At 35.4% G+C, this 23,057-nt stretch overlaps 1 protein-coding gene across 6 annotated transcripts in view; it reads left to right on the top strand.

Moving 5' to 3' along the window:
• The window catches only part of ADGRB3 (adhesion G protein-coupled receptor B3), a 446,791-nt gene that overhangs the window by 353,851 nt on the left and 69,883 nt on the right, over nucleotides 1-23,057 (top strand). For all 6 annotated transcript variants that reach the window (XM_036381331.2, XM_054514463.1, XM_036381328.2 and 3 more), the window contains one exon: nucleotides 523-625. In XM_036381331.2, the coding sequence (XP_036237224.1) occupies nucleotides 523-625 (103 nt within the window). The remainder of the gene's footprint in view (nucleotides 1-522; nucleotides 626-23,057) is intronic.

The following is a 23,057-nucleotide window of genomic DNA, read 5'->3' as shown; positions in this document are numbered from 1 at the left end:
ATTAATGTTATCCTTGTCCCAATAACATGTTTCAAAATTCACTGCCACAGTATCATCCACTAACCTGCATCTTATTTATACATCGTGGATCAAATCTTCTGTTTATATTAATCACCATATTTTTGCTGAAGTTAGTAATTATGAATGGTCTGTGCCAGCTGTGGATATTCCCAGGGACAAGCAGAGAGCATAAGAAGTTCCTGACATGAATGCATGTAAGCCCATTATTGTCAGTATGGTGTTAGAAACATGTTGCCAGTGGTTTTCAAAAGAATCATTGGTAGATTATTTTTAAAATAGATCGAGATACTAAGAGGAAATTGTGCAATATCTATCAAAATATTGTAGTTTTCATGTTTGCATTGTTATAACTCTCTCTTTCTGAGCACATGTAAAGAAACACCTCTCAGAGTATCTGCAATATTTAATGCAAGAACTAAATCAAACCTTTGTGTGACTTAGTAGCTGTTTTCCTTTTATAAAATTTATACCCCTCTCTTTTTTTTTTCTTTTTTTTAACAGGTACATCAGATCTGAGAGGTCCATAATTCTAATCAATTTCTGCCTGTCAATTATCTCATCAAATATCCTTATCCTGGTTGGACAAACTCAGACACATAACAAGGTATGAGATGGATTGTATTAAATTTTCCCTTAAAGATTAATATCATTGTTTTATTTGTTTTTAGCTTAAAATAATTACATCAATTTAGTCCTATACTCATAGGACTTGGTGGTTTTGGTAAAATATTAAGAGACAAGGGAAAATATTTACCATCTTGCATAGTCTTTATTTCCCTTCCAAAAATCCCTTTTGGTATTGTTCCCTCTAGATAAGCTGTGTTCTCTGTGGTAGACTTGTGTGTTTTATAACTAAATTTCAAAGCAAAAAAGTTCAAAGGCTCAACATCAAAAGCAAAAATTCTGGTTCATTATAATAGTTGTAATAGGATTGTGCTACAGTGTTTTTGTCTTTTTATTAACACACTGGTACTCGAAAGGCAAGTAGAAATTGCTTAGAAGTTGGAGTACGATTCTTGAAAATGTGCAGAAACAGACATCATAACAAGCCATAGAACAGTTAGATCTCTGACTGATGTAGCTATAAGAAAGTAATAACCCTACATACCTTACTTAGTGATGTATTGCTGATTATTAATAATCTGTTCTCTGAACATCATTGTCATTTGTGCCTCTCCTGTAGAACATCAGGATTGCCAGTGTTTTGAGGAATCACCCAGTGCCTGGTGATGCTAGGCAGCTTTCACAAGTGTCAATAAGTGGTTGCCTGAAATCAACCATAACTACAGGATTGCTTGGAATAGAAAATAGGATGTAGTTGGTTAACTGGGCAATATGTGATAGAATGCTGTGAAGTTTTGGAATAAGCAAGTGCTTGTAAAGTAGTTTTTTTTTTCCTACCATGTTAAACTATGTAAGGCACTGCTCATCCTAATTTTTCTGATATCAAATGAAATAATGTTCATTATCTGCTACAGGAACTGATGTTTCTACAACACACCTGTAATTAATCATTACTTCTTCTCAAATAAGCACTTAGCAGTTTAGCTGCCAGAATTCTCATAAATTCAATGCACGTCACATAGTTGTACTTTGTAAAACATATCCAAACCAAGCACAGTCATTTCCAGCACATATGGTAACAAAATTATTGAAGTCAAGATATTAATATGCTTTTTAAGTTTTGAAAGTGTGTAGAGGTAAAAATAAGCAAAATATGGATTTCCAGAAGAAAGCCATGTAACTCTCACAGATTTTATTCAGGGGGGAAAAGCAATGTACTAACAACCTCAGTGTAACAGAGTACAGAATTAATCCTACCTGGAATTTCATACATAGTCATATATACTATTTTATTATGCATTTCAAGAATAGATATGGTTCAGTAGATGCAAGTTCCTGTGTACATTGCCACAGTGGAATTAGAATTTGAGGGCATCAGAACAACTGTGTTGGCTAACACATTTCCTAGGTATGCTGACAGCCTTTCTCTGATACTTGACTCAGGGAGCTCTGAACTAAAACATGCTCTTAATCCAGTTCCTTTCTATTAATCTTAATCTCTTTGAGCTCCCTCACTTCTCCTTCCTGAACTTCTCAAAAGACAGAGATATTACACCGAGATATTTCTGAGACCAACAGATCCAAAAATGCAGATTTCAAAGGAAATAATTGACAGAAAAAACACATCACGAAGTTTATACTTTTAATATGCAGTCTGAAAAATTACTGTAAAATAACAATTCTTGCAACACTTGTCTTTTTTTTTTGCCCACATCTTGCTTTTGATATATCTACCAACCTGGAATTTCTAGCCAGGAAGCACCTCAAATGGATCAAAGGCAAAATGCATCTGTTATATCTAGCAAGACGTCCCTTATTACAAACCAAAACTATTTTTATCACAATGTTGACTGATACATGAATATATTGCAACTCTAAGAGGCTGGCCTGTGAATGCACCATCAACAAAAATGGCCAGCTAACACCACTGTTTAGTGAAGATTTATTCAGATAAAAGCAATCATATCTGGGTATGACTTCACTGTGTTTGTAAGTAGGGATGTGTATAGGCATCAGGTATATTTGAATTCAAGTTCTGCTTTTTTTCATTTTCAAGATAATATATGACCCCAAGAAATGTTTGATTTTTAGTCCATACATCTAGATTGCAATACTGGCTACTGTAGGAAAAATTATGTTTTCATTTTGCTGAGCTGGAAAATTAAATCCGTACATGAAAACTTTAGAAAGAGAATCGGGTCCTGACCTGTGATTTAAGACTAAAAATATCTAAGATTTGTTTCTGAGATTTTATTTTTTACTGGAAGTGAAACCATATGAGGTTTTTTGTGTTTGAAAATTTTGGGAGAAATCATGGGAATATTTTATTAAGACAATATAATATCCAAGACAGCAAAAATTGTTTGATGAATAAATGCTGAATTAGTATTTCATGGCAAGAGGAGCTCTTCTTTTTTTTCTTAATGTATTGGAGAACATTTGAGAAACATAATATGCCAAGTTTGAGTTTGTTTACTGTGTTCCATTGTCATTCTTCTGGTTACACTATTCTTATCTTATTGGGGTAGCTAGTTAATGTTCACATGATGATGTTAATATTCACAGTGCTGAAGCATATCCCATTTCTCTGTGCTTTAGTTTTGCTCTGAATTTAAATTGTCTGTAGTTCTATATTTGTGTGTATTTGCTTTTTGAGTAGGTCCTCGTAAATGTCATCAAAGCTGAATTCCAGATTAAAGTTGAACAGTATGTAAATTTAGCATACTAAAGATGTATTATTGCAAACAGCATATTGTTGATTTGTTTGCAGTTTGTGGTTTCATTTATCTGCATTAAACACTTCACAAACTACTTTTATTAACTTCAGTGCTATTCAGTCTCCAAGGAATTTCTGCGGCTTGTTTTAATTACACCCATTGACATCTACGACATAGAAAAAAACTGAGTGTCCTGGTCTAGATAAGCAAGCACAGGTTTTTTTGTTATTTTCTTCCTGGTTTTAAAAAATCATAGATATTCTATAATGTTAGGCTTATCTCTGCTTTTTGAAAGCTGAGTATATCATCAATATTTTTGCAAAAGCTTCTTTTAATGAAAGCTGAGTGAGTTTGAAAATTGCTTTCTCTTTGGTTCAACTAAGTTGTGTCCTTTTTTTCAGTAAAAGGGATCACCTCCCATGGTCAGAAATTGACAAAATATTTACTGAGGACAAGTAAAAGGGATATATATTTTTTCAAGCTCCAAAAGATTTTCCATTTCACATACTACCTGTTTAAAAGTGATTTTTTTGTCTATTTTAAGTAACCTGAGGATACCAACAGTAGAACAGAGGTCTAGGTCATGGATCATTTCAGCTCGTTTTAGAGTAGTTCGTGAGGGAAGTCACGGAGGGGAGTAGGGTTTCCCTTGTAAGGTTTGGATTGGGATAGCAAAACACCTTTTGTCAACAGAAAAGCTTTGCCCCTTTGTTCCTTCTTAGCAAAACATGTTCTGCATTTTGTTGAAGGACACAACTGAGAAATGTTCTGATTTTTTCATTGTTTCCCTAAACCTTGGAAAACCCAGAACTCTATTCAAAGCTTTCTCAATGTTTCAGACTGTGTAGAAGATTTCTGTTCTGTCAGATCCTGTTTTGAAATACAGGTCACTGAAGGCTGAAATTACAAAAATATTATGAAATTAATTATGCATCTTGTTTAAATATAGTTGGTGTTATACTGTGCATGAGAAGCATATTAATTTACTTTAGTATTTCTTTCTGTCTTGTTTTCTTTCCACTGTTAAATGTTAGTCACATAATCACATTTAAACTTGACAATATGCAATTGCTACACTTTAACAACTGAATTTAGTTTTAACTCTGAAATTAAGTGTCCTGAATTAAGGAAGGGTAAAACTTCTAATGTATAACCTAATTGCTAAAATATCTGTTATTTCACAAAACCTGAGAGATGTCCCTAACATCTATAAAAGCATTACTTTATAGATGACACTTACTTCAAAGTAAAAATATTTACTTTGAAGAGACTGACAAGTATTTTTAGGAAATATCTATCAGTGATTTGTAGCTTTCACTATATCATAATTCTTGCTATCTTATGTTTCCTAATGTTCTTCTTGCCATCTAGAAAAATGGCTGTATTTCTTCTATATGTGGGCCTTTAACATTTAAGCTATAAAATTTTACTAGGTTTCTGATCTCATTTAATGAATATATTCCCTACCCCCATAAGTTATTGATTAGTATTATGTGGATTTTTTTTTCATAAATTCTCTTTCCTTTTGTGTTCATTCAGAGAATATCTTGGTTTGTTCACAGTTTTGCCTAAACAAAAACACATTTGCTTTTTGATATAAACAATTCCTGTATATTTATTTTCCCTGTGAAGTAAACAAAGCTAAATACATTTTGAAAAAAAAACAATAGAATTCCTTATACATATGAGGAAAAGTTAACTATTTTCTATAGAATCTGATACTGGCTATAATTAAGGGTTCATTGCTGATATTTGGGTCACTTGTGAAAAAGTGTCATATTTTAAAATACTTTTAAAACATGCTTTAATAATGCTGTATGACTCAGTGCATTTTTAGCCATAGTCAGATTTCTGTGTGCCTACTATGGAAAGAGAAGGGAAGATGTAGATGCAAGATTTAGTAACCCTGATATTCTGAGTCATTCATGTTTAATTGCAATATCCAGTTTATTATGCTTACTATTGTATTTTGAAGTTCATCTCTTAGACTATAACTTAAAGGATATGAAAAAGGCCTGTCCTGATCACCATAACATAAACTGTCAATAGCCTGACATTGTAAACAAGCAAAACCCCATGAAAATGTGTAGATAATAAGATTAGAATGTTCAGTTGTTCAGTAAATAGACTGACTGGACAAAAAGAACCCACTTTTAGTATTTTTTTAATAGAGGTGTTATGTTGAAAGAAACAAGTAGAAGTGGAAAAAGCTGAGAAGCCAAACATCCCATTCCCATAGCGCTCTGAAGTGGCTGACTGCAAAACTAGAGCTCCCTCAGGTTTTGAGAGATGGTGGGTGGTGGGATCCCCTGAGAAACCTGCAAATGTTCAGGTGATACTAATGATGCCTTTAACCACGTGGCTCTTGCCCCATATCTGCCACTGACTTACAGATGCAGGCATCGTGGCAATATATCTCCTAGGAAACAGTGGGGGAGACCTCAGAGCAGATGGAATGAACAGAGAAATGATGCTAACACAGCATTAAGGTTGTTTTAGAAAATCAATGAGGAAGTAGGGAATTCAGTATGTCAAGCAGTAGCACTCCATATTTCAAGTCTTTCTGTAGAACTTCAAGGGAATACCCTCCATTTAAGAAGCTGAAGCCTGTGAAAATATACCCTTCCATTTTTGTCAGTATCTGACTTCCAAATTAACACTCTGCTGATTGTAATTTTTTTTTATGCGTGCAACAGCTTTTTGAACAGCTGACCCAGAGGGTCTCTGGTATGGGTCATCCATCCCAGAAACACACCAGTAAATAGGTCAGGAGTCAGAGTGCACTGCACCACACACATCTGTCTGCTGTGTGTTTCAAAACTCAGAAACAACAAAAAGGAGAAAAGCCAATTTAGCTGAATAACTATTACAGGAGTAGGTCTGTTTAAGCAATGCTGTTTTACCATGCCAAATTCTGACAAAACCTGTTAACATCAGCTGAATTAACTACCTGCTTTTAGATTCTCAAGAGAACCTCTGGGAGCAGATCTTTCTTACCCAAGATCACTAAACATTGTCATTCATGTTACTGTTACCTGCCTCGGAGGAGAAGGTAACATTCTTCTCAAAAGTGCCTGTCAGACTGTTTCTCAAAATACATTCACTTTATCATTCACTTTGCTATATCTAAACAAAACAGACATTTTGATTGTAAGCAGGTTACAGAGAAGAAATTGGTTAGATTTTGGGATCATGTGTTCTCTGTCTCCTATCCCCAGAACCTTTTAAAAAGCTCTTAGAACTACTTTAGAATCCCAAAATTGTTAAGGTTGGAAAATGTATCCAACTTCTTTCTCAAGGCAGGGTCAGCTGTTAGGTCAGAACAGGTTGCTCAGGACTTTTTATAATGGTAAAGTCTTGAAAACCTCCAGGCATGGAAACATCACATCTTCCTTGGGAAGCTTGATCCACAACTTGACTGTCGTCACAGTCAAAATGAATTTCCATATACCTGGTATGCATCTCCTCTTGTTTCCTTTTGCCCATTGTCATGTCATCCCACTACACATCACTGTGAAGAACCTGACTTCATCTTGTCAATGACCTATCTATGGGCACTGACAGGTTGCTCTGAGATGCTGCTAGCTCAGACTTTCCTGAGGTAACTCTCTGCTGTCCTACTCTTCCCAGAACTGTGTGGTTTTTCCTCCTTGATCTTCACAACCTTTTTAGAGTAGTTGTTTCTGTTCTAGAATTCACCCCCATAGCTCTAAGGAAAATAGCTCATTCTCTAACAAACACCTTTCTGAATTATTTCAATCTGTTGATGACTCAAGCAGCTATTTTTGGGCTTCATACCTTTTTCACACCTCTCTTTTGCCTTTTTTTTTGAATTACAATAGAAATAGAGAGGTAGTCAATGGGAAATAGAACAATCTACAAACAGTTAAATGTTCATGCCTTTCACTTACATGATCTTACTTTTAAGAAAGAGGAAACAATAGACAATTCTAAGCAATAGTAAAAATTATTTTAATAATGTAGTTACCATGACAATTAACATCACAAGACTAAAGGGTTTAATTAAGTATGATAACAATAGCAACATCAAAACCAAGTTACTTGGTTATTTTCATTGTAATACAAAAGTTGAACTTCCAATGGATTTTCATATGTGAATTACCCTTTCTAAGAATCTAGGCATAGAAAGTCTTTGTCACATAAACCTAAACAGATACAGAAACACAGTAAGATTTATTTTTTTTAATAGATACCTGATAAAATAATACATCAAAAATCACAACTCTGAGATAAATGCAACATAAATCTTCTGCCCTAAAATAGTAATTATTACATCATCACTCCTTCTGTATAACAGAATGAAACGACAGAAAACAAAGTCACTTGTAAAGGACTATTATTTAACAAATAATAATGTAAATTTGCAAAAGATTGTCCACCTATTCTACTGATTTTTATTTACACATCACTACAACTCCCTGTTGCATCTGCATTTTTTAGGAACATATGGTATGCTTTAACCTTGACATGCACTATGAAGTTCATTTGTACAGTTTGGCTTTTATTTTCCTAGGTCACAGTTTTTGGGCCCTATATCTTGCAATCACAGCAATGAGAGCATTTTAACAGAAAATGACTATTGGATTGATCTGATTCTCTGACTGGTCTGATTAGAGTTTCATTCTCATTTCCACTTTCTATCTTTTCTTTAAGGTGATGTTAAGTGAAATTTCATGGGGAGTGGGACAAGAGTATGCAAATCTCTGTCCTAGACTGAGGTTAACAATAAGATGGAAAGATGGAAAGACAAGGATGGTCATTTGAATTCTCACCTTTCCTGCTTTTTCTTTCTGAGAAAGAGTTGGTGGTCACTGTGTGCCCAAGTCAATGAAGTCAGCATGCAGCAAGTGTGATCTGAGCATATTTATGACATGAGAAAAACGAGTGCTGGTAGACTCTCTGAAGTACAGTAGTTTTTTTGTCATGAGAGGGATGTTCAGCTTGTCAAATAAAGGGAGACTCTTAGGTATGACCAGGGACCCAAAATTATGTACCTAGAGATCCTGTTGCTACCAATGTAAAAGGCATGTAATGCTTCTAATTTTGGACTGCTGCTGAAATATGACCTTTTTATACTTGTTTTCATGGACATACATGCTTATTTTGTTGAATCTCAGTGAGTCATACCATAGACATTAAGCCTGGTACTGACAAATTTGAGAGTAAATGTGCTCTGGTATTTTTTCTCTTCTAATGGTTTTGTCAAAATTCATATCAAATTGACATTTTGGATGAATAAGTAGGTATTTTGGGGAATTTAATAGAAAGTTATGCTCAGAATAATTGTTGAAAGGAAACTGTAAAGGTAAATGTACAAAACATGCATTTGGCTGTAATCATGGACATTTTTAATGAATTTAATTGTAAGATTTCCAGAACCCTGCAGGGAAGTGTACATGTTTGTAATAAAAAGGCCTCAAGCTGTTAAAACTGATAGAATTCCTGTAATGTCAAGAAAGTTCAATATGCACTAGACTTCTGGGTTTAAAAACAGGATGGAAAACATGTTAGTATCTTTCTCTCCTGAAGAAAATGGAAATATATCTGGCACAAGGAGTCCAGCAGTTGGAAGGAAGTATGAATAAGTTTGGCACAAAATGTTGTTCCATTAGTAAGTGATTACATATCTGTCTCTAATTAGTGGCGTGGCATATAATTTGTGCTCTGTGCTTTCCATTTCATGAAAAATTGCATTTGCAACCTATCACATATTTGCTAAATAATTTCTTTAAGCTAGAAATCTAAATGGATGCATTATTCTTTAAATACCACTTAAAGTTAGGTGAAAGATTAGAAAGAGAATGGCTTCCTTAACAAGCTTAACTGAGCCATACAGGACAATAAAACCTCATGTGTCAGAATGTACAGCTATTGAAACTTGGGGTTTAAAAAGATGGGATTAATTGTAAAGCTGTTGTTATTTGCAATATTTAGATATTACACTTCTTATATTTAAGAGGGCTTTTAAGTCTCTGACTTTTACTGTATATCCTCTTATGTCAAATCAATCAGAATTCATGCTTGAGTATTAGCAATTTAATTATTGCTATAAAACCTTAATTTTGACACTGTTTATCTTTTGAAGTAAATACAGAATAGTAATAGCATTTTACTGAACTGAATGATCTGACAAGGCATAGCAGTTGTACTACAGTGGAAGAAAAATGGTTCTGCTAGGAATAATTGTTAGACCTCAGTATCAAGACAGCATTAGTGATGAACAAGAACAGTTGTTAGACTCAATTTGTCTCTTGTAGTTATTCAGAAACTGCAGCTGATAAAAATCACTGCAGAAACAAATATGTAAGACTTAAACCTGATCAAGTGTTTGCTTTCATTCACTTCTAAAGGATTCTTCCTTTGAGAAAGAGGATTCAGCAATAATACCTAACACTAGTAAAAACATATTCTAGAGAGTTTTTTAAACATTAATGAGAAGACTCAATCATAGTCCATGAATACCTAAAGAATGTATCTGTCCTTGTTAAACATTAGGCATTAAACAATCAAATGTATCTTTTTAACTGTAGGAAATTTCCTGCTGATTGCAAATAGGAAGTGTTCAAAACTTCAAGTTCTGGCATTAATCTCAGTGCACACATTTTTCCAGTAGCAAATGCAAAGCCTGGAATGAATCAGAACTAAGCCAAATTGTGTTGCCTTGCAGTAGGAGCATGCACACAAGTTATTGATACAGCTCATATGACACACGTTATGCCATGATGACTTCATTATGTGCTGGAGCCTCTGGAGATCTCAGTTCTTTGAAATTTCAATATTTCAGTGGGTAGGTATGATGAGCAAAGCAGAGCCAAAGAAACAAATCCGTATTTTTTTTTTGGCAAAGGAGCACTTTACAAATTTGCCATTCAAAGTATGTGTATGCTACACTCAGTGCAACTGAACCTTGGTATCTGTCAGTGACACTCTCCTAGTGTTAAATAATAACTCAGATGGGCTTTTCTAATCTCAGCTCATGATCCTTCTATTCTCTATATTTAAACCTGTCATCATGTGTCATCTAGAAGAACTGGTTTAGGGCACTTGGATTCAGTTGTCTCCCTTAGAAACTGATGGGCAGAAATCTGCTAGTGCACTACAAAAGATTAAACTTCTGGAAGGAATTTGTCTAAATGGTGTTGAAAACTAGGGAATAAGGAATGGATGGTAACAATTGCACAAACATGTAGCCCTCCAGTGCAGTCCCTAGCTTCCTTCTTCTCCTAACTTCTTGTTAGGCTCGTATGTACGATTGTCCCCTGTGGCAGTCTGGTTCTCTCCCCATGATCTGCAAGAGGCTTCTGTTTCCTGTAGCTTTTAAAATATGAGAATTGATCTATAATAAAACATTAGCCAGAGTGCTCTAAACCTGTATGTACCAGTTGGCTTAGAGATGTTGCTTCATGTTCAGAGGATGGCAGTGATTTTAGTTGTTGGCTCTGCAGGCAGAGTTATCTGGTCTGTGCAGGTCGCAGAGCATCAGTAAGGGAATTCCCTGCAGAGGAGCAGAGGGAATATAAATAAACATTCCAGAGGTAATTTGGTTATATCATGTCATCCAGAGTGTGATGGACATGGATATAGTCTGCAAGATTTTGTAGGAGACATCGCTGCTAAGAATATGATCTAAAATGTTACATTTTATACTTGCTAATTTTAGTTGCCAAGATGAATCTGAGAGACATAAAGCATTAATTATTAATTATTGTTGTTGTTGGTAAAAATAAACCTATCATTAAGGCTCTGAGAGTTTTTCCAACATCAACAAATTTGCCATTTGATTTATTAATGGATATAAATATTTTTCTTTTATTTTTCCCTCTGGTCAGAATCTCAACTTATTTAATATTTGCCCCTCCCATCACAAAAAGCTTGAGTAAATGTATCAGCCTTGCACTCTTTTCTCAATGTCAGCACATTGAGATCTGCCACCTCTCCTTCAGAAACAGAGTGAAGACCTGTTCAGCTATACTAAGACTGTTTTCTCTCCATTAATGAGGATTTTGACTGCAGAAATGTTGATTGGTACATAGAAGTAGTGGATGTTATGAAGGCTGGATGTGAAACTCTGACAGATAAAATGGAGCAAAAAATATGCTCTGTTTTCACCCAGCAGTGAGGGTAGAGTCACCTACAGGCAAAAGCTGTACCAGAAGCAGTAGTGCTGTGAAGGGGACAAACTTTGCTCTTATTGATTACAGTCACACATGAGCGGAACCAAAGAATTTTATTTTTTTTTTGCATTAGCAGAGGCTTCCGACTGGTCTGGAAGTGTCACCCACTGAGCACTCCACATGTAGAGCAGATTAGAGTGGTTAAATATTTAGGCCTCAAAAGCTGATATACCAATGAAACACATAGCAGAGAAGAAAGGTCACAACTTCCACTCTATAAACTTATGCGTGCAAATAACGGTATTGTGATAAAAACCAACATTTTGTAATTCAGGGGCTTCTACACAGGCCTTTCCCACTTTCAAATAAAGACAGCTTACAGGATACCATCTTTACCTTCTGATCATGTAGGATTTTTCAGCATTTCAATTTCACTATTGAACAATTTTGTGATGACAGTAAAGCACAGGAACTCATAAGAAAGAGAGGCAGCATCCAACTACAGTACTCAAATCTAACGGCTCTGGCCAGCTGGGCATTTCTTACAGAGGAGCCCACCATGTTCATGGACTGTTGGAGGGTTTGTCTGTTGCTCCAGTTGGAATCTGACAGAAAACACCTCTTTAGGGATTTACAAATTGAAAGTTAGGAATGACAAGTTAGAAGGCCACAGGTGTGGTCACAATGAGTTGAGTGCATTTCTTACTTTCCCTAAGATACTCCTTGCTCTTAGATGTTCTCTGATTTTAGTGCATTCCACATGGGTAGCTCTGTGCCAGATAAAAATTCATCTCTTCCCGCTAAGGCACTATTTTTTTTCTGCTGATAGTCTTTTAGTACATATTGTTTTAGATGAGAACTGTTTGCATCCCATATACATGAAATTTTTAATACAAGACTCAGTGAGACATAAAGCCAGAGGTTAATCATGTGGTTAGCCATGCGGTTAATGACTTAAAATAAATGAATAGATTATATTTCCTTTAAAAGGCTACTAATGAATTCTTTAATAAGATATAATTTGTATATAATAAAATGCCTGGGCTCATTCAATGATAATTTTGCTACTTAGGAACAATTTGAAGTCACACACACTCAAAACAACACAGAAGCATTTACTTTCCATCTGAAGCTGTATGGTAAACATCTATGTTTCTTTGAGCTTTATGGGACATGTTGCATTTTGCTTAATATTTTTATGGTTATTTACCTGTCAAAATAACAGAATCTAATTGGAACAGAGCTCAAAGCATTTCAGAAAAAGAATGTTTATATACGCTAATGACCTCTAATTAGGAAGAAAAATACTAGAAACTAAGATAATGTATTACTAGCAGTACAGTTGCTGTGTCTTTAGTTGTATGCAGCACCTTCCAGGCCACAGAGAGTTTGAGCAGAGAAGAGCTGACCAACATGCTTAGTAGACAAGACAGCCACCCATTCCTCTCCTCTTGAGCACCAAGGAAAAATCCTTCTTGTGAAAACAGAACTGTGGTACTTCAGCCTCTGGAGAGAAGGGTCACAGTAAAATTATTTTATTTCCTAGTTAGTTTCCTAGTATGAAAAATGTAGGTAACTGGTGCTACATTGACAATTGGACTTGATCATCTCAGAGATCCAACTGTACCAATTCTATGATTTTATAATTATTGGGCAGGAGTATGTGTATAATGTCTTTCACTGGCTGTCGGAGAGGAGAGAGAATTTTTCAGCCAGACTGTCTTGTTAGGAGCCAAGCACCACTTTACATTGCCCCTGCTCTGGAGCATGGTCCTAATTTTAAAGGTTGCATTTTCCATTCTTATCAACTTCTTGCAAGGAGTGTTCATAGTGACTGGAGATTTCTCTTTCAGACCTGCATGTGGAAAAAATAACCTGTTTTCAAATTAAGACTAAGAAAGAAAAAATATCATTGCATATTCTCTGATTTCGTCAGCTGTGGTTTCTTCTTTTCTTCCTTCAGTTCTTTTATCTTCTTTCTTCATTAATTGCTTGCCTTACTTTTATGATTTGTGAATGCTTTTGGTCTGGCTTTTCTCATCCATTCTGTTGTTTCATGCCAGTTTTTTGTCATCCGACATTATGATCAAAGCCAATATTTGGAATTCATGGAGTTCTACACAGGGCTTCTCCATTTCCAAATAGAAAGACAGCTTAAAGGGTACCAGCTTTACCTTCTGATCATATAGGTTTTCTTCAGTATTTGTATTTCACTGGAGAAAATTCTTCTGATGGTAGCAAGGAACTGAAACTCATAAGAGAAGTAGCATCCAACTACAGTATTCAAGTCTTAATGGCGCTGGCCAACTGGGCATGTTTTGTTCCAGATCATTTCTTATAGAGGAGCTCATCACATTCCTGGACTGTTGGAGACTCCAAACTGGACAATGACAGAAGCAATTTCCTTAAGGATTTACATATTAGAAGAAGGAAAGTTCCTTCTCTGTTCTATTTCCACCCCCTTTTTCTGCCTCTCTTTATTTTTCTTAGTTAAGAGGCAGAGATCTTCCTGTTCACTTTGTCCCTCTGCATTTCTTGTCCAATTTTTCACTCAACTGTCAATCTTCTCAACAGATAATCTCTTTAGAGTAATGGCTATCCTCTTCTGTTGTTGCCTTCAAATTATCAAATTCCCTTTCTCAGTGAGGATAAGTTGAACATTTCAAGCTTGGTTATAAAAACTGAATGCAGTAGCTCTGCCTCATAGATAGAAAAATGAGAAATAAAGGGTGGTTATGAGATGTGATAGCTCAGTAAGACTCTTATGATGTGCCAGTGGGACATAGATTGTGTACAAGGAGTTAGTTCTCCATTGCAGTGCTTCTCACAAGAAATGTTTTGTTCTTCTTTCTGTTATTGAGATATAGTTTAAAAGGCTGTGGGGGCAGAGATTATAGCACTATTTATGCTTAATATAGAATTGTATCATTGTGCAACAGTGTCATATATAGTAGATTTTGCAAATTGTGGAATGAATTAAGGAGGCTTCCACTCAAAATTAACTAGCCCTGGCTAGGGGATATGTCCTAAGCCAGACAGCAATTAATGCATCACTGACACTCCTGCAGCTCCATGGCACAGAGTAGGACTGAGAAACTGCCTCATGCACAGGTACAACATAACCTAATGATGTAAGAGCATGTTCTGAAGTCCCTTCAGGAAAACATCCATTCTGGCATGTGACTGTCCTGTTCCTGTGTGGCTTTATGCTATTATGGGAAATCACACTATATAGCATTTATTTCTTTAGGAAGCTGACCATCACTGTCTCCCTTGCTGTACTTGTATCTTCAAGTACTCTGTTACATTATAAAGTAGGCCAGATATTCTTCACTTAATTTGTGGCCAATACTACCTTCTAAAAATCAAATCTACTTTTACAAAATTGTGGGGTTTTTTTAACCTGTTAACAGAATAAAACTTTTTAAAGAGACAAAACTTAACTCAGTAAATAAAGAAAGAGATTGTTTATTAAACACCCACTTTCTAGGCTGATCTTAGGCCTGTTTTTATCTCTGTGTTATCAGAGATTGAGAACATTAGATTGATGCTCAGAACATGATGTCATTTCCATGTTTGTCTGCCTACCTTTTAAAATCAATGTTAAACTATGGGCTGGTTGAAGAATATTGAACAGGATTGGATGTTAACTTATACCTGCAGCCAGTAAAGCCTTGCAAAATGTGAAAAGTGTAACAGCAGAACTACTTGAAAACCATCACAATCAGCACACATCTGTGTGAATCACTAGGTAAAGTGAAAAATGGTGAAAATCAGTCCTGAAGTATTATTCCTGAAGTATTACTCCTTTGCATTCCTTTCAAAATGTAAACAGGCCATAAAGTCTCTGCTGACTAGTTAAGCAGTTAGTTTACAATTGATTTTTTTGAAGAGTTCAGCACAAAGTAGCTTGAATACACTAGCAAATATATCCTTCTTCATTTCTTCTAGCTGCTTGTCAAGGAGTAATAGAATAGGTGCTGTTTCCTTAGTTTCTGTAATTCCAAATATGGGATTTACTCCCTCCCAGGTCTCATTTAGGGGCAGATTTTCCATACAGTGCTTTCTAAGTTGCACAATACCCCCAGATTATAATGGGGGCTGTGTAGCATGAAATCCTGCAGAGCTTTGAAATTTAACTTAAAAAGCCTGCAGTGCTTTGGAAATAATGGCTATTTATTTAGCAATGTGTTGGAACAAGAGTGGCAAAAGGCCCAGGATTTTCACAAATATTGCTGGGACAGGATTAAGGTATTCCAGATAGGACCCATTCAAGAACACCATTTTGCATTGACTATAGCTGCCAAAATAACAGGATATCATACATTTGCTATACTTTTGCAAACTTTTACAAATGAGGTCATAAAAACCTAACAGTGGCAGATCCAACACAGAAGCAAAATTTGTATTTTCATTGTATTAACTTGCTTTCCTGTGGGATAGTCTTCTTTGCAATGCATATAGCAATCCTTTTTGTTTTTTAATTCTTTTTAAGCCATCTTTTCTAATGGGACAGTTTTCTGTATCCTGAGTTATAGTGGATTTGAAATTGGAAGATCTAAGCATTTGTACAAAGTTATAGTAAGCAGGACATTGAATCAACAGAATGTGATAGTCAATAGCATCAACAACTGAATCAGACCATAATTCTTCAGTGAATACGTGCCCTACCAAAGCTCTGGGACCTGTGCAAAAATTCCATTTAAGATAGGTCATTTGTTGTAATGCTTGTGGCAAGGTTAAAAAAGCTAAAGTAACCATTATCACACAGCTATGTGAACCAATTAGTTGTTAAGTCATTGTTCCTGAGTAATTCACAGCCCACATGCTTAACACCGTTATGAAAATTCCAGTAATTCACAGTCCACATATTTAAAACCCTTCTGAAAATTTTGCACATTTCTTTCAAAAGGGTAAATATTTCGTATTTCCATTATTCTTCAAAAAAAAAAAAATTAAAATATTGTATCATTGTTTTAGATTCTTAGGGATTATTCAGTGAATCTCTTGAAAATACAGAATTCCAGAGCAGTTTGGAATAAATTCTAAAAAACAAAAACTCCATTAAATCCTATGGAATTTTCTTTGTGAATGTATATGTGTGTACATGTGTACTGGTGTATGCTGATATGTGTAGGGTTTTCCAAATAGGAATCTGTCATATAATATTTTTTAAATGCACAACTTTGTTTAGTTACAATGGGATGTACAAGTGTGTATGAGAGTAGAATACAATTCATTAGTGACAAGATCAAACAGGCACAGAACCCTGAAATCAAAATGCAACATTGATGCATTTCCAATATGAGCGAGTTATGTAAACAAAGATAATGTGCCAGATACATATAACCAATTCACAAAAATGTCTGAAAACAGCAATATGGGGAATCTACTATTCAATCAAAAGGTAATATGCTTTATTTTATTTTTTTCCTTTATTTGAAGATATGTTTGAAAATAATTAAAATGGCAATTTTCTTTGTAATCAAAGCAAAAAAAATTGTTTAATATTGCAATATTGTAATGCATATGAATTCTTAATATTATTTATATCTCTCTTCAGTCTCATATGAGATTGGTATCAACCAAATAGAAGAATTCAATTAATAATAAGCCTTTTTCAGTTCAGAAATATTTTAAAGTTAAAAATAATGTTTAGACTTTTAAAGAGGGTGACAGCGGCAGGTGAACTTTTTACTCGAACAGCACACTTGATATCTTTCTACATATTTGACACCTGGTTCTATACATCATATGTTTTCCTGTATCATTTGTCTCACATTCATGAAATTTTAGTTTTTGTTAGAAGTATCAGCAATTTTTATGGCTATAAGAAACTGTGAACATGTTACAGATCTGTGGGCAAGCAGATTGAATTGATCTTATTTTGCACAGTGATGCAGTTTCTTTTCAGTGATTTGAGAATCGAGTCATGTCTTACGTTAAGTAGTCATGATATTATATCCAGATGAATTTATTACTCTTTATATTAATTTTTTCTTTGAGCAATCACAATACTGACAAGGCTGCCATATTCACATTTTCAAGCAACTAGTGGGGCTGATTTGCCTAAAGGCTCCCAGGGGACAGTGGGTGTTCCAATCCTTTCACAAAAAGAAATGACAAGTTGGGCTCTCTTAAGTGACTGTGCCACTTTCTTTATGCTTCTAGATTCCTCCATCTCAGCAGGAGAAACATTAGTATAGATTTGCATTCTACTATTGAACTGATTTGAGTTTGCAGCTTTTCTATTACTGCTCTTACCATGTATACGCACCAGTTCTTGTAACATGGAGGACTTTAGCCGGGTTTTCATTGCCTTATCTGTCTTTAGGATAGAAAGAATTTATTTATTTAATAATCTAACTAGAGAGTTTAGTATGGTGTTTATCATTTAACTTGGGTTTTCTTATAAGAGAGTGTTCATAACTTACTCATTTCTTGTAAATACTAATATTCAAGCACACTAGTCATGAAATCCACTTACATTGTGGCAGCTTAACTTATAGTAGCAAAAGATACCACAGATGCAACGACAAGGGGCTTTAAAATTGTTTGTATTTTAAGTATTAGGCACATTCCACGGGGCACATCCCCAATGATATGTGTGAAATATCATTCAAACTTCAGTAGTCTAGACTAAATGAAGTTAGTGAGAATTCTGTGCCAACTCTAATAACTTCATGACTTTATCCCTTCTGGAAGGATTAAGTCCAGACACTTTTAATTATTTTTTTAAAGAATATATTTTTTAATATCTTATGACTTCCAGGGAACGATGTCAGACTTGCTTCAAAATGTTCCCCTCTATGGAGTTGAACTGCTCAGTATTTTGCTTGCCTCCAAACCCATGTATGATACAGAAACCAGATATTCCCCCAAGCACCAGCTCTGAAGGGCTCATCCTCTTCTGTGTTCTGAGAGCACACCAATTCTACAGTGACAGAGCAAACCTCTCAACAAAAAAAAAAGAAAAGCACTGCTTTTTTTTTCCTCCCTTGAAGCTATGCTCTTGCTAAAGGGATAAATTCAAAGTTTCCCACTGTCAAGTTTTCTACTACAGGTAGTCATGTTAAAATATAGTTAGGAGTCTCCTGCTTTTCTGAAACCAGTGGAAGGTAAAACTTAGGGCTAATTTATACAAAGCAGCATCTGTGGAATTCAAATGCTAACTTGAGATAATTTAAATTTTTTAAACTGTTTTTCTCTTCTGATCTTGTGTGAAACCAAACTGCCTGTCAGTAACACCTTCTTAAACGAGGATTATAACATGCCAAGCATTTATACATGGAAGTGTTGATATTAATTATCTTTCCGTAACAGGAATGTGCTGTTGGCTGACTGTAATAGGATTTAATCATATTTAGAGAGTTTTCAGTCTTACCTAAATACACATCAGCTGCACTCCTTCAGCAGCAGCTAGGCTGGTCCTTGGTCAAGGATTTGTACACAACCACTGGCCCCAGTGATGGAGTGCTGCATCCAGGGGTGCCTTGGGATTGGTGCACAGCACTGCTCCCTGGCACGTGGAGGAACTAAACGTACAAATCTCATTTTTCACACCAGCTGCTCTGTGTGCTCATCAGTGTTGTTTTCTAACACTGGTTTCTGTACACACTTTGTGACAAAATATGACCGTTAAAATGGTACATTTGACATACATGATGGATTTGTTTGGATTCTTAATCTCAGTGTCAAGTTTCATTTAAATGAAAAAGAAATCAAGGTGATAAAGCTGTTGACATTCAGATTATTTCTAAATTTTTACCATTACTGTCTTTCTCTTGTGATGATATACACTGAGATAAAGAACTATACTTTTAAAATTTGAACTTTCACAGTTTTGTTTCAAGCCAGAGCTTTTATAGATTTCCAATCACATAAATAGTTAAGAAGCATCATTTAATTTGCAGAAAGATAAATCTTGGCTACAGCCTATACAATTAAGCAAATGAAAGCTGTTAGCCTTGTTTAGCCTTATTTTCATATATTACATAGCATTAAAGGCAACATTTTTTCATTTTTGTACAGTCTCATACCCATTCCAAGGTTGTAGGCAAGATTATAGCAGATTTTGAAAATTTTGTAATGGATTTATTACATTTAATGACCATGCAATATATGGTTCCTCAGCCTTGGCTGACATTTTGAAATTAGGCTTCCAGCAGTGAAATCTTGTCAGGGATGGGTTTTAGATTACCCAAGCTTTCAGGATTAGAGCTTTTCATACATAACGTCAAGTACAATCGTCTGTTTAATGCTAAATGAGCATACCATTGTTAATGCAGTAGCAGCACAGAGAATAGACTCTGGAGAATCTAAGTTCTTTCTGACTCTGAACTTTATTATGAACCTTACTCACAGTTTTGTTCTTGAATGTGTGAAGACATTGGGGAAAGATCCCTGTAGAGATTTTAAAGGCATATTTTAAACTGGTTTTGTGTACATTACATTCGAACAAGTTATCTGAGTTATCAAAAACCCAAAATATTATTTTTATTTAGATTTCTGCCAGATTGTTTGCCATGTATAAATATCCCCTTTATACAGTAGAAATATAGTTGTACCTAAGTGAACTCAAACTATTATATTCTTAAAAAAAAATTACATCTTAATAGTTCTGTCTTGCATAAGAATTTAAAATTATGACCAACCTGAAAAATAACTATGTTTTAGAGCAACAGACATACACAAATAAAATGTCATATGCATGATGTTTTCTCATGTTATGCGCATTAATTTGTACTGACTTAATTTAATGACTGTCTAAAATCCCATATCTTTTGTAACTATAAAGCAGTGGTTGAGCCAGCTATGTTATTTCAGGCCCAGATCGGCAGCAAGAATTTAGGTGTTAATTCAGTAATATGGAAGTTCTTAGTCAGAAAAGCCATAGAAGCTAATGCCATCTGTGCCCTTATGTAAGATGGCTAGGCTCCACTGCTCAAAGTGAATAAATTGTTGGGAGTCCTGAAAAAGTGTGTGCACAGATATCAGTGTGCTGAGTCAGCAATGTCTAAACTGGAAAATGAGGAAGCATTGAGGAGAGGTTTGCAGGTCACCACTGCAAGCTTAGCACTTCTACTTGCTCTAAAATCACAGAGAGCCCTTTCCAAGTTCAGGTCAGCCCTCCCACTTTGTGGGGGGAGCAAGACACACATGTTTATTTCTCTCCCTGGCTCTCATCTTGCCTTGTCACAACTGTGTGCAAGTCTTGAGTTCTAATTAGACAAAACATGATTTTTCAACCTAACCATTCATCTTTAATTTAATTGGTAACTCCACCAATCCACCAATAATTTATTATCTTTATTTTTTAATTGATTAATTCCCCAGTACAGTAGAAAATAATTGATGGTTTAAGTATTTTGCTACTGTTTAATATTTCTTATTTTGAAGGTAAATATCCTCAGAATCTATCACTGGGAGACTGTTATCCTGTGACAACATTTTAATCCAGTGAAATCTTTTAATTGCCTTGACTCGTTCTGTTTGATCTCACCAACTACTAACCACTGTAAATATTCTTTTTCTGCTTTTTGCACCTTTTGGTGACAACATATTTTCAGCAATACACATCTACTTTTGTATGTTTGATCACTATTCTTTAAAATGGAGCATTTTTTGTGCTGTGAGTGCCTCATGAGGCAAGACCACAAGGCACTGAGCCAAGTAGATTATTGGAATTACCAGGCTAAATTCCATTGACTTTGCCAGCATTGGGCTAATTTCTGTAGTGTCAAACTTGGGATATATCATTTCATCTGACAAAGAATATCCCATCAGTCTACATACTTTGCTTTTGATTTAACAATTTTAGGTTAGTAACTAAATGTGGCTGCTCATGCTGGGTTTTTAGGGGGTTTTTTGGGTCTTTTTCTGAAATGGTACAGTTCTGTATCATCAGAGTTAAAATGGCCAGAAGGCTATGTCTAGCACCCCTCGTAGCACCATTTCAATATGATCTTCTCAGCCCAGTGTGGTATTATTTCAGTAGCATAAGACCAATCTCAAAGCCAAGATTACAGGAATAAGTAAAAGGGACATTTTTCTCCAGTCCTCCCTTTCTCCTGTCCTGTAGTGACCAGGGCTCAAGGTGGGACCATAGCAGCCCTGTTTCTGATACACCAATTCAAAGAATGTTCCAACAGCCATGTGTAGACCAGCACCAAACTCATTGCAGGGAAAAGACTTCTGTGTGTGTGCACCTGTTGCATCTGTTCCTGAATTGTGCTCTACACTATTAGCACACATGAAGACTCATCCTGGAACATCTGAGATTTACTAACTGCAGGCATAATAAAGTAAAGGCTACTAAATATGCACAAAAGTCTACTGACCAGCAGAATTAAATCACAGCACTAGAGTTTCCACTTATGTGGAATAAGCTCACTCCACTGACTTCAAAACAGATACATAGGCTGAGGCCAGAATGGTCTGTGGTTCTTAAAGCAAGATAGAGTCCTGAAACAGAGAGAAGACACACGCTAGTTTTCCACCTTTTGTGAAAGAATGTGGGGAAATGTTTACAAAGTGTCTAATTTCATAAGGATGTAGAGAGCATGCATTGTCAGGGTACTGGTCACTAGACTTCTGTGAATATTTAGTAGCCTTTATTTTATTATGCATGTAATTAGTAAATCTCAGATGTTCCAGGATGGGTCTTCATGTATCAACCATAAGATTAAACCACTGGTCATATTTTGAAAATATAGTGACAAGCAGAGCAGCAGAAGTGTGCAGGTACAAATAGCATGCAATTCATTAATGTGTAGGGCCATTCTTGTCTCTTATTTTGAGTGTGAATTTTGAACAAATGATAGTACATTTTATGGTAATTATTGACTTTTTGGTGCCTCAGTAGTGATGGAAACTGCAGAGTTAAAGCCTTGGAGAGGGCAGCTAACCTATTCGGAAAATATATTTTAATGTCTTTAAAAACTTAAAATATATATATTAAAGGCTGTGATAATTTTTGAACAGAAGGTCTTTAGGGTCTCAACACAGACTTTTCTGGATCAGAATTCATCCCATTACTGGAAATTTGTATTAGTACAAAATTAATCAGAAATGAACAACGAACTCCAGCTCATTCCATCTCCCTTTCTTTGCTGCAGTCTCAGATATCTGAAGAAAAATGTTTTTCCTACCTCCTTTGGAGAGAGCTAACAAGTTCCCTGCCAAGGTGAGCTAGCAAGACTTGGTTAGTATCTCTGATAGTCTCCCAGGAGTCACAGCAGAATGAAACAGTCACCCTCTTCCAATTAACAAGAAAAGTTGCAATTAACAAGAAAAGTTGCACTAAAAATTTGTTTTAATTCATTAAAGTTCATGAGAGAAAAGTAAAACTAGAAAACCCTCTTATAGGTAGCACAGTATTATATCTCCTCTTTTATATTTCTGCATTGATTTCAAGTTTTCCTGCACTCTCAGTTGATCAGTAAAAGTATCAATCATGGTGTTCTTTGAGGTTTCCAATATCCTTTCCAGTTATAAAATTAATGAAGATTAAACATTCTGACATTTAAAGGGGGAAACTCTGAAAGGATCTGTTTCTCAAAATCAAAATTATTCAGTTACCACCAGAACATTTTCCATAAATGTCAAGTTTATTCTAAAA

This window comes from Molothrus ater, chromosome 3, assembly GCF_012460135.2.
Source record: "Molothrus ater isolate BHLD 08-10-18 breed brown headed cowbird chromosome 3, BPBGC_Mater_1.1, whole genome shotgun sequence".
In the NCBI taxonomy this organism is placed as follows: domain Eukaryota; kingdom Metazoa; phylum Chordata; class Aves; order Passeriformes; family Icteridae; genus Molothrus; species Molothrus ater.
This window is presented reverse-complemented; position numbering and strand designations above follow the sequence as displayed.